Source organism: Stegostoma tigrinum, chromosome 41, assembly GCF_030684315.1.
Source record: "Stegostoma tigrinum isolate sSteTig4 chromosome 41, sSteTig4.hap1, whole genome shotgun sequence".
NCBI classification, from domain to species: Eukaryota; Metazoa; Chordata; class Chondrichthyes; order Orectolobiformes; family Stegostomatidae; genus Stegostoma; species Stegostoma tigrinum.
Window position 1 is genome coordinate 14,069,242 of NC_081394.1, and position 14,147 is coordinate 14,083,388.

The 14,147-nt window shown below is 45.1% G+C and overlaps 1 protein-coding gene across 4 annotated transcripts in view; it reads right to left on the minus strand.

Moving 5' to 3' along the window:
• LOC125448507 (tectonic-3-like) overlaps window positions 1-14,147 on the minus strand; it is a 52,800-nt gene that overhangs the window by 1,702 nt on the left and 36,951 nt on the right. For 3 of the 4 annotated variants that reach the window (XM_048523848.2, XM_048523847.2, XM_048523846.2), the window contains 4 exons: window positions 11,625-11,716; window positions 10,602-10,703; window positions 6,067-6,223; window positions 3,701-3,838 (listed from right to left, as the gene is read on the minus strand). In XM_048523848.2, the coding sequence (XP_048379805.2) occupies window positions 3,701-3,838; window positions 6,067-6,223; window positions 10,602-10,703; window positions 11,625-11,716 (489 nt within the window). Of the gene's footprint in view, window positions 1-13; window positions 2,746-3,700; window positions 3,839-6,066; window positions 6,224-10,601; window positions 10,704-11,624; window positions 11,717-14,147 lie in introns of those variants that run through there. The other variant, XM_048523849.2, reaches the window with a different exon arrangement.

Sequence of the window (14,147 nt, forward strand, 5' to 3'; positions counted from 1 at the left end):
TAGACAAAGGATCAATGATTAGCATCTAACAGAGTAAATCGTCCATCATTCATTCTAATAAAATTAACAGTACAGTTTATATACAGAGCAAAGCTGCCTCTATACTGACTCAACAAGCACTCCCATGATAGGGACAGCACAGAGCAATTCACATACTAAAGCTCCCTCTACCATGTCCCTATCAAACACTCCCACGACAGGGACAGTGCAGGGTTATACACAGAGTAAATCTCCCTCAATTCTTTTAAATCAGAAGTTGAGAGGTCTCTACTCTTAAAAGTAAACTCCCTCTACCCTTTAAGTTTAAAGCAAAGTAAAGTTCTTTCAACACCAACCATCTCAAATTCTTCCAAACAGTAAAGCACAGGGTTACATGCAGAGCAAAGCTCCCTCTTCTCTTTTAAACTGAAAGTAAAGCCCCTACACCTGTCCTGGGAATGCTTGATGATGACAGTGCAGAGAAGGTGTTACTTTCAGATTAAAAGCGAAGACGGAGCTTTATTCCATATCTAATCCTGTGCTGTACCTGTCCTGGGAATGTTTGATGATGACAGTGTAAAGCTGCCTCTCATTATATCCATCAAACACTCCCAGGACAGGTCAATACTTGGGCTAGAGTCATACAGCACAGAAACAGACCCTTTGGTCCAAGTTATCCAAGTTTCCCAAAATAAACTAGTCACACTTGCCTGCATGTGGCTCATCCCTCCAAACATTTTTATTCATGTACCTATCCTGTCTTCTAAAGGTTGTTTCTATATATGTATCTACCACTTTGTCTGGCAGCTCATTTCATATACGAACAACACTATGTGAAAAAATTGCCTCTCAGGTCCTTTTAAATCTTTCTCCTCTCACCTTAAAAATGTGTCCTCTAGTTCACGTTTGGGGAAAAAAGAACTTTGCTATTCATAATTTCCATGCCGCTGATGATTTTACAAACCTCTATAAGGTCACCCCTCAACTTCCTCCACTCCACTCCAGTGACAAAGTCTCAGCCCCTCCTTGTAACTTAAAATTCTCCAGTCCTGGAAACATCCTGGTAATTCTTTTCTGATCCCTCTTCAATTTAATAACATTCTTCGTATAGCATGACAACCAGAACTGGACACGGTACTCCAAAAGTGGTCTCACCACCCTCAATATGATGTCCCAACCAGTAAAGCTACCTAAACATTGTCCCTATCAAACACTCCCAGGACAGATATAGCATAGGGTTAGATACAGAGTAAAATTTCTTCTGCACTTTTAAACTAAATTAAATCTCTATTATTTTAAACTGAAAAAAAAGCTTCCTCTACCTTTTTAAACTGGAAGCAAAATGAAAGTAAAGCTTTCCCTGTCCCTATCAAACACTCACAGGGTAAGGGTAGCACAGGGTTAGATGCAGTGTAAAGCTCCCTCCACTCTTAAATTGAAAACAAAGCTCTCTCCACACTGCCCCATCAAACACACCCAGGACATAGACAACTACATTTTCACTGTCCCCTACAAACTCCGAACAGATAGAACACAGGGTTAGATACAGGGTAAAGCTTTCTCAATTCTTTTAAACGGAAAGTAAAACATCCTGTATTCTTTTAAATTTAAGGTGAATGGAATGTAAAGCTCTGTTGACACTAACACCATCACATATTCCCAGAAAAGGGACAGCACAGGGTCAGGTACAGAATGAAGCTCCCTCAACTTTTCTTACAAAGTAAAGCTGCCTCTACTCTTTTAAACTGTAAGTGAAGCTATCTCTATTCTCTTAAACTGAAAGTAATCTTAAAGTAAAGATCCATCGACACTGTCCCTATCATTCACTTGACTTTCCAATTTGAATTTGAAAGTTTGTCAATTTACTTCCAATTTCCACCCAGCTCTCACCTTCACCTGTGCCATCTGTGATTCTTCCCTTTTCTTCCTCCCCAGAAATCCAGGGATTTCTATCCCTAGAAATGGAAACATCTCTGTTTCCATTTCTAGGGATAGATTGGCCACCAATAACGACTACAAACCAACCAACTCCCATAGCTACCCTGACTAAAAATCCCCACATTCTGCTTCCTGTGAATACTTTATTACATTCTACCAGTTCCACTTTCTCCATTGCATGATGTCAACTTTGAGAAGGGAGCCTCCAAAATGGCTACCTTCTTCCTCAACCGAAGAATCCCCAGCACAACAGTTGACAGGCTCTGCCAGGTCCAACCCATCCCCTGCACTTCAGTCCTCACCCTTCTCTTCCCTTCCACAAAAGCAATAGGGTCCCCCTTGTTCTTACCCACTATCCCACCAGCATCCACACCTAGAGGATCATTAGCTACCATTTCCATCACCTCCAGCAGCATGCCACCACCAGACACATATCCGCCTCCTCTCCTTTGTCAAACTTCCTCGAGGACCATTCCCTCTGGGACTTCTTGGTCCACTCTTCCTTCACTTCCAAAACAGCCTCATGGCACTTTCCCCTGCAGCCACAGAATTGTACCACTTGTCCTCCCTCCTCAGTATCCGATGAACCAAACATATCTTCCAGTTGAAGCAGCGCTTTACCTGCACTTCACTTAATCTCGTCTACTGCATTCGTTGCTCACAACGTGGTCTCCTCTACATTGGGGAAACAAAGCATAGACTGGTGTTCTACAAAGCAATCACCCAATGTTCTGTCTGCAAAAAAGTCCCAAAGCTTCCAGGTGCCTGCCACTTCAACAGACTGTGTTATTCCCTTGCCAACATCGCTGTCTTGTGCTTGATACAGTGCTACAGCAAATTGAAAAAAAAACACATCATTTTCGCTTGGGAACTCTAGAGCCTTCTGGACTCAATATCAAATTCAATCATTTTAGAGATTGAGGAACCTTCTGCCATGTTCTTACCTCAACCCCCACATACCAGGCCTTGCTATCACATGGTCTGCTATTACACACAACCCATTCCACATCAGCGCCAAGCATGGTGCTTAGTTTTCTTATTCGTTCATGGGATGTGGGCATCTGGAGCTGGGTTATCATATATTGCCCAACTCAAGTTGCCCCTAGGATAGTAGCAGTGAGCTACCTTTTTAATTCAATCAGTTTGCTGTCAGTAGACCCATATTGCTGTGAGAGGGGAGGACTGGATTTTGACCCAGTGACAGTGAAGGAATGGCAAAAATGTTTCCAAGTCCTGCTTGAAAAGGATGGTGTACAGCTAAGACCTGGGATGTCGAGTGGGGAATTCCTGATGCTTGGGCAGCCTAGGGTCTCCATGAGGTTTTACCCAGCCTTGTACTTGTGTACATTAGGCTCTAGTTTCACTGGAAAGCAGCTGTGAGGAGTGATCAACCCAACCCAACCCAACCCAACCCCATAGAATGGGTGCTGAATGGGTCTCTGATAGTGGCCATTTTGTTTCGGTAGTCAAACATTTATCATCTTTCCTTTACTGTCAATGGATCAAAATGGTGGACAACATTGTGGGTATCCTAGATGAGAAGGACTACAGAGATTCAAAGCAGCTCACCACCATCTTCATAAGAGTAGTTGCTGGCAATAAATGATGGAATGGTCAGCATCTTCTAAGCTGTACGAAGCAATGTATAAAAATTCTGGTAAATCTTCTCTGTGTCTTTTTGAAAGGGTTATTACCTTTTCTAAAGTGTGATGCCCCAGGCAAGGATGCAATCACCTGATTTATAAAGATTTAACATCAGTTCATTATTTGATTCCGAACTAACCTGTATATCCTGCTTCTGGTACTGGAAACGGGCACCTAACACTGCTGCCTGGGGATTGGCGAGAGGGCCCAGGTTTGCCCACAGAATTTGAATCTCTAAAGCACTAGCCAGGGTGCAGCTGGACTGACAGCTCGCATTCTGAAAAGGTGAAAACAGCAGATTAACTACCTCAGTAAAACTGTACCAAAAACAAGGGTGAGCGGAAGTGGGGTTTATTCTCAAGGATAGACTATGAAACTCGACCTTGTTCTCAGCTGCCTGTTTAAATACAGTAGCCGCAGCTAGGCCCTCAGATCCCACCACATACAGGGATTGAGAAAATCTTTTTGCAAGAGTGCCATTACAAGAAAGCTTGCATGCTCAAAGACGTCTTTTGAGAGAAAACAACATTGCCAGAGGACTGCTAAGGGGAGACATCCCATCATTTATGATTTCTCTTTCAATCCCATACCATTTGTTCTTAGTCGTCTGCATCCTTGTTTTCTTACACTGTGTGACGGCATAAAAATTCCTCTCCCACAGCTCTGTAAATATCGTAATCCTTCCACCAGTTCCCCAGGAATGGTCCCGTTCATTCTGTCTGAATGATCCAACCCATAATCCCTCTCTTCATAGCCAATGCATTTTTAGCTCTCTCGCTATAAGAATGGCTGAACTCATTATCATCCGTCCAAGAACAGTCTAGTCCATCAGTACCGCCCTCCCCGAGTGACTCAATCCATAAATACCTCTTTCCCAGAAATGGTCCAGTTCATCATTTACATTGTCTGAATGGTCAAACTTACCATAACCCCCCCCTCTCCGAATATGGCCCAATCCATCATGACACCTCCTCTCTAAAAATAGTCATCATCATCCTTCTCTTTGGGAATGGCCCAAGCCCACAATATCCCTCTGGAAACTGGCCCATTATAACCACTCTCCCAGGAATGATTCAATCCAACTTTACCTTTCTGGCCCCCTGGGAATGGCCCAACCTATCTTTAAGTCTCTTCCCAGAAATGGTCCACTCAGTCATGATCCCTCTCTCTGGGAATGGCCCAAGCCATCAATTGTTTCACCAGGCAATAGCCCAATCCATTATTACTCTTCTAGGAATGATACAATGCAATCCCTCATCACTCCTCTGCCCAGGAATGTTTCAACAGCAAGAAACCTCTCCCTTCTCACCGATCCTGAACTGTTCCAAATCATCTTCCCCACATCCTAGGGAATGATCTCACACTTCTCACTGCCTCCCTGAAAATGAGATGACCCTTTCTTCTCCCATCTCTAGGAATGCTTTAACAAGCCAACACTTTTGCTGTCCATTTTGGCTGGAAAAAAAGGGCAAATTATCAATTAGATGGGAAGCTGATTCAAAATGTGTCAATTCAGTGGGATCTGGACATCCTTCTGCATGAATGGGTGCAACATATAATAAGAAAGGCAAATAGAATCCTGGCATTTATTCCAAAAGGACTCGATTATAAAAATGATGAAGTGTTGCTGCAATTATATAAGGCCTTGGTGAGATCACATCCAGAGTATTATGTCCAGTTTTGGTCTCCTTACTTGAGGAAGAATGTTGTGGCTCTGGAGGCGGTCCAGATTACCAGTGATTCCAGGGATGAAAGGGCTGTCATACAACGGTTGGTTGAATAGCCTGGGCTTATACTTGCTCCAGCTCAAAACGATGGGGGGTGACGGAAGGGGGAGGTGGATCTGATTGAGGTATATAAAATGCTAAAGAGGGTCAATAAGGTGAATGTTGAACAGATGCTCCCCCTTGTGGAGCAGTATCAAACAAGAGATCACAGGTAAGAGGAGGTAAGTTCAAAACTGAAAATGAGGAGAAACCACTTCTGTCTGAGGGCTGTGAATCTGTGGAACTCACTGACCTAGAGTGCATTGGAGACAGAATCAATCAACAGATGAAAGAAAGAAATAGATATGCTTCTGACAAAAAGAGGGATAGGGGCTATGGGGAGCATGCAAGAAAGTGGAGTTCAGACCAGGATAAGATCAGACATGATCATGCTAAATGGCAAAGCAGGCTCAAAAGGATGAATTGCCTACTGCCGCCCTAATTTCTATGTTCCTTTGATCTGTGTATCGGAATGGTCTGACTCTTATCTCCTCTGCCCACCTCCCACCCCCATTTCCCTGTCACTCCAGCAATGAACACACCCACCACCCTTGGAGTGCTCTGATTCTTCTAACTCTACCCTAGAAAGATCCAAACCCGATGCCTCGCAATGACATGAGCCTTCACCCATCACTGTTCCCCCAATGATCATCCAGAAACAATCCAAACTGTCTCCTCCATGACTCATCCTACTTGCCAGTCGAATATCTGGTCAGGGAGTGGAGGAATGTTTGATTACCGAAGCCTTGGGCACTGGGTTGATGATCTTGGTCAGGTTCTCCAGATTTCTACCGCTAGCATTCCCCAGGATGCCTAGTGAGTTGGGTGGATTATTCCCGAGGAGGAGTGAGTTGATGCGTGTTTGGAGGTCACTGCATGTCTGTCCAGGGTCGAACCTGAAAATTGAAACCGAGAAAGCTCGTCAATGGATGTTGCTACCTGTGCCTTCTGAAGAGATGGGCTTCACTGGCAAAAGCAAGCAGCTTGTGCCCAGATCCAGTGATCTTAAAACCTGATTCCCTTCTTGAGTTGAAAGACTAAGTATATCCTTGGATCACTTTGCCATCTGAGTGAAAAGTCAACCACGTTGATGCGAGGCTGGACTCCTTCCTCGAATACAGGATTTCGGAACAAAGACTTCAATTAGAGTTAGGTTAGGTTAGTTGAGTAGTTGGAGTGATATCATCAGAAAAAGGTCATTAAAGCAGAACCATTTCCTCAAACCAAACTGCTGCGGCTGACCTACAGTTAAACATTTCAGGACTTGAGACTGATTTTATTGTTGCATTAGGATATGTAACGGTTAAAGGATTAAGCCTATGTTGAGAGATAGATTTGTGATACGGCTCAGTCAACGTGTAGCTGAACAGTGAAACAAGTTTGGGCTATCAAAGGATGTGGCTGACAAGGCCAGATATTTGTTGCTCACTCCTAACTGCCCTTGAGCTGAATGCATTCTTTGACCCAGTCTGGTTGACATGTCACCCCAAGGCCCTGAGTAAGGGCAGTGATTTTGTTTTTTCTCCTGAAGGACATGAAATGAAGCAGACTTTTGTTTTTAACAGCAGTCAGTGATATTTCATGGCTACTATTACTGAGACTAGCTCTGCTTTTCATAGAATCCCTACAGTGTGTGGAAACAGCCCTTCGACCCAACAAGTCTACACCAACCCACACAGCTTCCCACCTAGACCCACTTGACTATAACCCACCTAATCTACACATCCCTGAATACTTTGAACAATTTAGCATGGCTGCATACCTGGCCTGCACATCTTTGGTCTGTGGGAGGAAACCGGAGTACCAGGAGGAAACCCACACAGACACAGGGAAGCCCAATGGTGGCATCAAACCCGGGTCCCAGGTGCTGTGAGGCAGCAGTGGTAGCCAATGAACCAATTACAGATTTAGGTTTCAATAATTTAATTTAAATTCCAAGCTGTGATGGTGAAATTTAAAATGGTGCCCCTGTGTATTGCCCTGTGCCTTACAACTATGAGTTCAGAGACATTATCACTACCAGGAACACTGGACTGGTAATCCAGAACCCAAGGCTAGCTTCTTGGTGACATAGCTTCAAATTCTGACACTGCAGGTGGTGAAATCTGGATTCAATACAATCTGGAATTTAAAGCTAGCTTAATACTTTTATCTTTGAAAAAAGATACAACGTGCCATCCTTGCTGCACGAAAAGATATTAGGTGAGGTAACAAGAATCTTGTTCAAAGGGGGTAGCTTTAACCAGCATTCTGAAAACAGCAAAGTAACAGCAGAGCCTGACAGCAAACCCCTTCTCCAAAGCATGCCTAGTAAATCAGTTGGGATTGACAATTTATACAGGGAAACGATAAGCACCGAAGGCAGACAAATGATTTAAATGGAAATCATGGACAGAAAGACAGAGCTTCTTCAAAGCTGGTATTCCTGGGGACAAAGCGACAGTGAATTAAACATCAAAATAAAATGCAAGGCATGGCAGAATGCTGGAGATGTAAAACGTAAAATAAAAAGTGCTGGAGAAACTCAATTTCAGAAGCTATATTAGACTTGAAGCATCAATGCTGTTTCTCTGTCCATGGACACTGCAGGATCTGCTGAGTTTTGGTAGCATATTCTATTTTACTTCAGATTTCCAACATTTCACTTTGGACTAGTGATTTGACAATTTATAGACATTCGAGGGTCAAAACAAATGGTGGTGGTGGTGAGGGAGAGTTGTGTTGTTGTCAGCATACATTTAGATGTTAGAGATAATAGCAACTGCAGATGCTGGAGATTCCAAGATAATAAAATGTGAGGCTGGATGAACACAGCAGGCCAAGCAGCAGCATCTCAGGAGCACAAAAGCTGACGTTTCGGGCCTAGACCCTTCATCAGAGAGGGGGATGGGGGGAGGGAACTGGAATAAATAGGGAGAGAGGGGGAGGCGGACCGAAGATGGAGAGTAAAGAAGATAGGTGGAGAGAGTGTAGGTGGGGAGGTAGGGAGGGGATAGGTCAGTCCAGGGAAGACGGACAGGTCAAGGAGGTGGGATGAGGTTAGTAGGTAGCTGGGGGTGCGGCTTGGGGTGGGAGGAAGGGATGGGTGAGAGGAAGAACCGGTTAGGGAGGCAGAGACAGGTTGGACTGGTTTTGGGATGCAGTGGGTGGGGGCGGGGGGGGGGGGGGGGGGAAGAGCTGGGCTGGTTGTGTGGTGCAGTGGGGGGAGGGGATGAACTGGGCTGGTTTAGGGATGCAGTAGGGGAAGGGGAGATTTTGAAACTGGTGAAGTCCACATTGATACCATATGGCTGCAGGGTTCCCAGGCGGAATACGAGTTGCTGTTCCTGCAACCTTCGGGTGGCATCACTGTGGCAGTGCAGGAGGCCCATGATGGACATGTCATCAAGAGAATGGGAGGGGGAGTGGAAATGGTTTGCGACTGGGAGGTGCAGTTGTTTGTTGCGAACTGAGCGGAGGTGTTCTGCAAAGCGGTCCCCAAGCCTCTGCTTGGTTTCCCCAATGTAGAGGTAGCCGCACCGGCTTGGGGACCGCTTTGCAGAACACCTCCGCTCAGTTCGCAACAAACAACTGCACCTCCCAGTCGCAAACCATTTCCACTCCCCCTCCCATTCTCTTGATGACATGTCCATCATGGGCCTCCTGCACTGCCACAGTGATGCCACCCGAAGGATGCAGGAACAGCAACTCATATTCCGCCTGGGAACCCTGCAGCCATATGGTATCAATGTGGACTTCACCAGTTTCAAAATCTCCCCTTCCCCTACTGCATCCCTAAACCAGCCCAGTTAATCCCCTCCCGCCACTGCACCACACAACCAGCCCAGCTCTTCCCCCCCACCCACTGCATCCCAAAACCAGTCCAACCTGTCTCTGCCTCCCTAACCGGTTCTTCCTCTCACCCATCCCTTCCTCCCACCCCAAGCCGCACCCCAGCTACCTACTAACCTCATCCCACCTCCTTGACCTGTCCGTCTTCCCTGGACTGACCTATCCCCTCCCTACCTCCCCACCTACACTCTCTCCACCTATCTTCTTTACTCTCCATCTTCGGTCCGCCTCCCCCTCTCTCCCTATTTATTCCAGTTCCCTCCCCCCATCCCCCTCTCTGATGAAGGGTCTAGGCCCGAAACGTCAGCTTTTGTGCTCCTGAGATGCTGCTTGGCCTGCTGTGTTCATCCAGCCTCACATTTTATTACATTTAGATGTTGTCTGGAGAACACAGCCTCTTGATGAGAAATACAGTGGAGCTAAGGGACATTTGAGGGACACCAAGATTAATGATGCCGAAGCTAGACAGCAAGCCACTGAAGATTTTCTGGTGACAATTAGATAAGAACAGAACCAGATGAGTGCAGTCTTACTTAAATGGACAACAGTTTTGGAGGAGGATGGTGCGGTCAACCATAGCAAAGACTCCAGACAAATTAGAAAGGACAAGGATGGATGTTTTACCTTTTGTCAGATAGTTTATCATTTATACCTTTCTTTTAAGAAAAAGAGTTGTTTGATACTGCAGTAGCGATATAACCTAGTTGGAGTGATTTAAATATGGATTTGGCAAAGCCACAGTTACAGAATTTTCAATTCGTTTGTCGGATATTGCTTTCGATGGATGGACCAGAATTTATTACCAATCCCAATCAGCCCTTGAGAAATTCATGGTGAACTGCAGCATTCCATGAGAGAAGGAACATCCACATTGCTGTTTGGCAGAGATATCTGGGATTTTGACCAAGTAACAGCACAAGAACTGTGATCCAGCTTCAAGTCAGGATGCAGTGTGGCATGTACTGAACTTCCATGTTGCTGGTGCTTTCCTTTGTCCTTCCAGGTGGTAGAGCTTGTGATTTTGGAAGATGCAGTCAAAGAAGCCTTGGTAAGCTGCTGACGTACACCTTGTAAGCATGCATACTGCCACCACTGTGCATCACTGAAAGTAATTAAGGCGGGGTGCTACTTAAGTATTATTGGAACTGCACTCATCCGGGCAAGCCTCTCACTCTTGACTTGTGCCTTGTAGATGCTGGATAGACTATAGGGAATTTTTGGTGCAGAATTCAACACCTCTGACCTGCCCTTGTCAGCCTGACCCCAATGATAATGGCTTTTCCAGTTCAGCTTCTGGTCACTGCAGACACTTACAAAGGAAGGAGTCATTGATGGACTTCAGAAAGGAAAAGGAAGTTGGGTATTGGTTTGGAGCATGCAAGAAGAGCAGGGCAAAGGTTTGATTTTGAAAGGAGGATTGCAAATTGATTCCTAAAATTTCACCTGTACAAACAGTCAGCTCTCATGTTGTGTTGAAACAGTATGTCGTTCCGAACCATGTGAGAACAGGACCCATCACTGCTGCTTTTCAGGACTGTCAGGCTAGTGCAATAAATAGTCAAGGATCTCAACAAATGTTTAGATATCACACTCCTCAGTGACAAAGACAGTCCTCACAAGCCTCCTGTGTGTAGAAGAAGGGTGACGGCATGACTTAGTGGTTCAAATTTGCAGAAATCCAGCCTCTGCCATGTCAACTCAACCCACTGTTCAAGCTACAGAGGATACAATGAACACAAACACAGTTCTGTGGCCATTCCCCAAAGGATATCATGAGAACTGATCCAGACAAGTTTCCAGTCCCAACGGAATACAGTGACATCTGATCCAATCTGTTATCCAGTTCCCAAGAGATACAATGAGAATTGCTTTTGTCCAGTGTCCCATTCTCAGTAGCTTTCAGTGAGAAGTGACCAGCCCAGTGTCCAGTCCCCAACAGCATGGTGTGCCAACTGATCCAACCCAGTGTCCCGAACCCAGTGGACACAGTGAGAACTGAACCAGTAAAGTATCTAAATCCAGGGGATATGGCGAGAAGTGATCCAGTCCTGTATCCAGTCTCCCAGCAATACAGTGAAAACTGATCCAGTCTAGTGTCTCTTCTCACAGCATAGTGAAAACTGACTCAGCACAGTTTCCAGTGAACAGTGGGATACACAATGAACTCACCAGCACAGCATCTGCATTTCAGGAGGATATGGTGAGAATTGATCCAACAGTGTCCAACTCTGGAAGGATACAGACAGGGCTGACCATCCTACTAACTGGTCTCCAGGGGGATTTACTGAGAATTGACTCAGACAAGGGTCCAGCCCTGGGTAGAGAGCACTGACCAGCGGTGTATCCAGTCCACCATGAGAACTGACCCAGGCCAGTTTCCAGTGCCTAAAGGTTCCACATTGTCAATATTGAGAATCTTCCCTCTGGTAATTTTCGATCTGTAGCCCACATGTTATAAAAGGATATACAGCGTCTTCACCATTAAAGGCCAGGATGGGTTTTCCTTTCAGATATCCAGGATTTCCACTCCGTCTCTTTGCTGGTCGACTCTCCATGATCTAATCACAAATGAAAAACATGACAGTTCAATCCTTTGCTGAATCATATCTCACAAAGTCTGCCGAATCTCATTTAGGATTAAATCAAATCACAAAGGCTTCACTGCAGAACAGTTCTCTCTAGTATAACCGACACTGTAATATACATAAGAACTAGGAACAGGAGTGGGCAATTCAGCCCCTTGAGCCTGCTCCACCACTTGATACGATCAGAGACAACCCTGGTAATTACAGACCAGTGAGCTTTACTTCGGTTGTGGGTAAAGTGTTGGAGAGGATTATAAGAGATAGGATTTATAATCATCTAGAAAGGAATAATTTGATTAGGGATAGTCAACACGGTTTTATGAAGGGTAGGTCCTACCTCACAAACCTTACTAAGTTCTTTGAGAAGGTGACCAAACAGGTCGATGAGGGTAAAGCGGTTGATGTGGCATATATGGATTTCAGCAAAGCGTTTGATAAGGTTCCCCATGGGAGGCGACTGCACATAATTTGGAGTCATGGGATTAAGGGTGATTTAGCAGTTTGGATCAGAAATTGGCTAGCTGCAAGAAGACAGAGGGTGGTGGTTGATGGGAAATGTTCATCCTGAAGGATTGGTGTACCGCAAGGATCTGTTTTGGGGCCACTGCTGTTTGTCATTTTTATAAATGACCTGAGGGTGTAGAAAGATGAGTTAGTAAATTTGTGGATGACACCAAAGTCAGTGGAGTTGTGGATAGTGCAGAAGCATGCTGCAGGTTACAGAGGGACATAGATAAGCTGCAGAGCTGGGCTGAGAGGTGGCAACTGGAGTTTAATGCGGAAAAGTGTGAGGTGATTCACTTTGGAAGGAGTAACAGGAATACAGAGTACTGGACTAGTGGTAAGATTCTTGGTTGTGTGGATGAGCAGAGGGATCTCAGTATCTATGTGCATAGATCCCTGAAAGTTGCCACCCAGGTTGATAGTGTTGTTAAAAAGGCGTACGGTGTGTTAGGTTTTATTGGTAGAGGGATTGAGGTTCGGAGCCATGAGATCATGTCGCAGTTGTACGAAACTCTGGTGCGGCCGCACTTGGAGTATAGCGTACAGTTCTGGTCGCCGCATTATAGGAAGGATGTGGAAGCATTGGAAAGGGTGCAGAGGAGATTTACTAGGATGTTGCCTGGTATGGAGGGAAGGTCTTATGAGGAAAGGCTGAGGGTCTTGAGGCCGTTTTCGTTAAAGAGAAGAAGGTTAAGAGGCGACTTAATAGAGACATACAGGATGATTAGAGGATTAGATAGGGTGGACAGTGAGAGCCTTTTTCCTCGGATGGTGATGGCAAGCACAAGGGGACGTAGCTTTAAATTGAGGGGTGATAGATATAGGACAGAAGTCAGAGGTAGGTTCTTTACTCAGAGTAGTAAGGGTGTGGAATGCCCTGCCTGCACCAGTAGTAGACTTGCCAACTTTAAGGGCATTTAAATAGTCATTGGATAAACATACGGATGATGGAATAGTGTAGGTTGGATGGGCTTCAGATTGGTTTCACAGGTCGGTGCAACATCGAAGGCCGAAGTTCCTGAACTGCGCTGTAATGTTCTATGTTCTACGTTCTATGATCACATTTGATCTAATCTCAGCCTCAACTCCACTTTCCTACCCACTCTCTATAACCCTTCAATTCATAACTAATTAAAAACCCATCTATCCCCTCCTTAAATTTACTCAGTGTCTCAATGACAGGGAGTTAAAGGGGCGGAGCAGTTGCATTTCTGGTCAAAGAGGATATCACAGCTGTGCTGAGGAGGGCATTATGGAGTACTCGAGCAGTGAAGCAATATGGACAGAGCTCAGAAATAAGAAGGTGCGCTAACAATGTTCGGGCTGTACTACAGGACTCCCAACAGCGAGCATGAGATACAGGCACAAATGTGACAGATTATGGAAAGATGTAGGAGCAACAAGGTGGTGGATGGGAGATTCTAGTTTTCCCAACATTGACTGGGATTCACAGTGTTAGGGGTTTAGATGGAGCAGAATTTGTAAGGAGCATCAAGAAGGGTTTTCTAGAGCAGTATGTAAATAATCCAACTCAGGAAGGGGCCACACTGGACCTGGTGTTGGGGAATGAGCCTGGCCAGGTGGTTGAAGTTTTTTGCAGGCGAATATTTTGGGAATAGTGATGACAATTCTGTAAGTTTTAGAATACCAATGGACAAAGATGAGAGTGGTCCTAAAGGAAGAGTGCTGAATTGGGGGAAGGCCAACTAGAGCAAAATCCAGCAGAAGCTGGGGAATGTGCACTGGGAGCAGCTGTTTGAGGGTAAATCCACATTTGACGTGTGGGAAGCTTTTAAAGAGAGGATGATTAGAGTGCACGACAGACATGTCCCTGTGAAAATGAGGGATAGAAAGGGCAAGATTAGGGAACCATGGATGACAGGTGAAATTGTGAGATGAG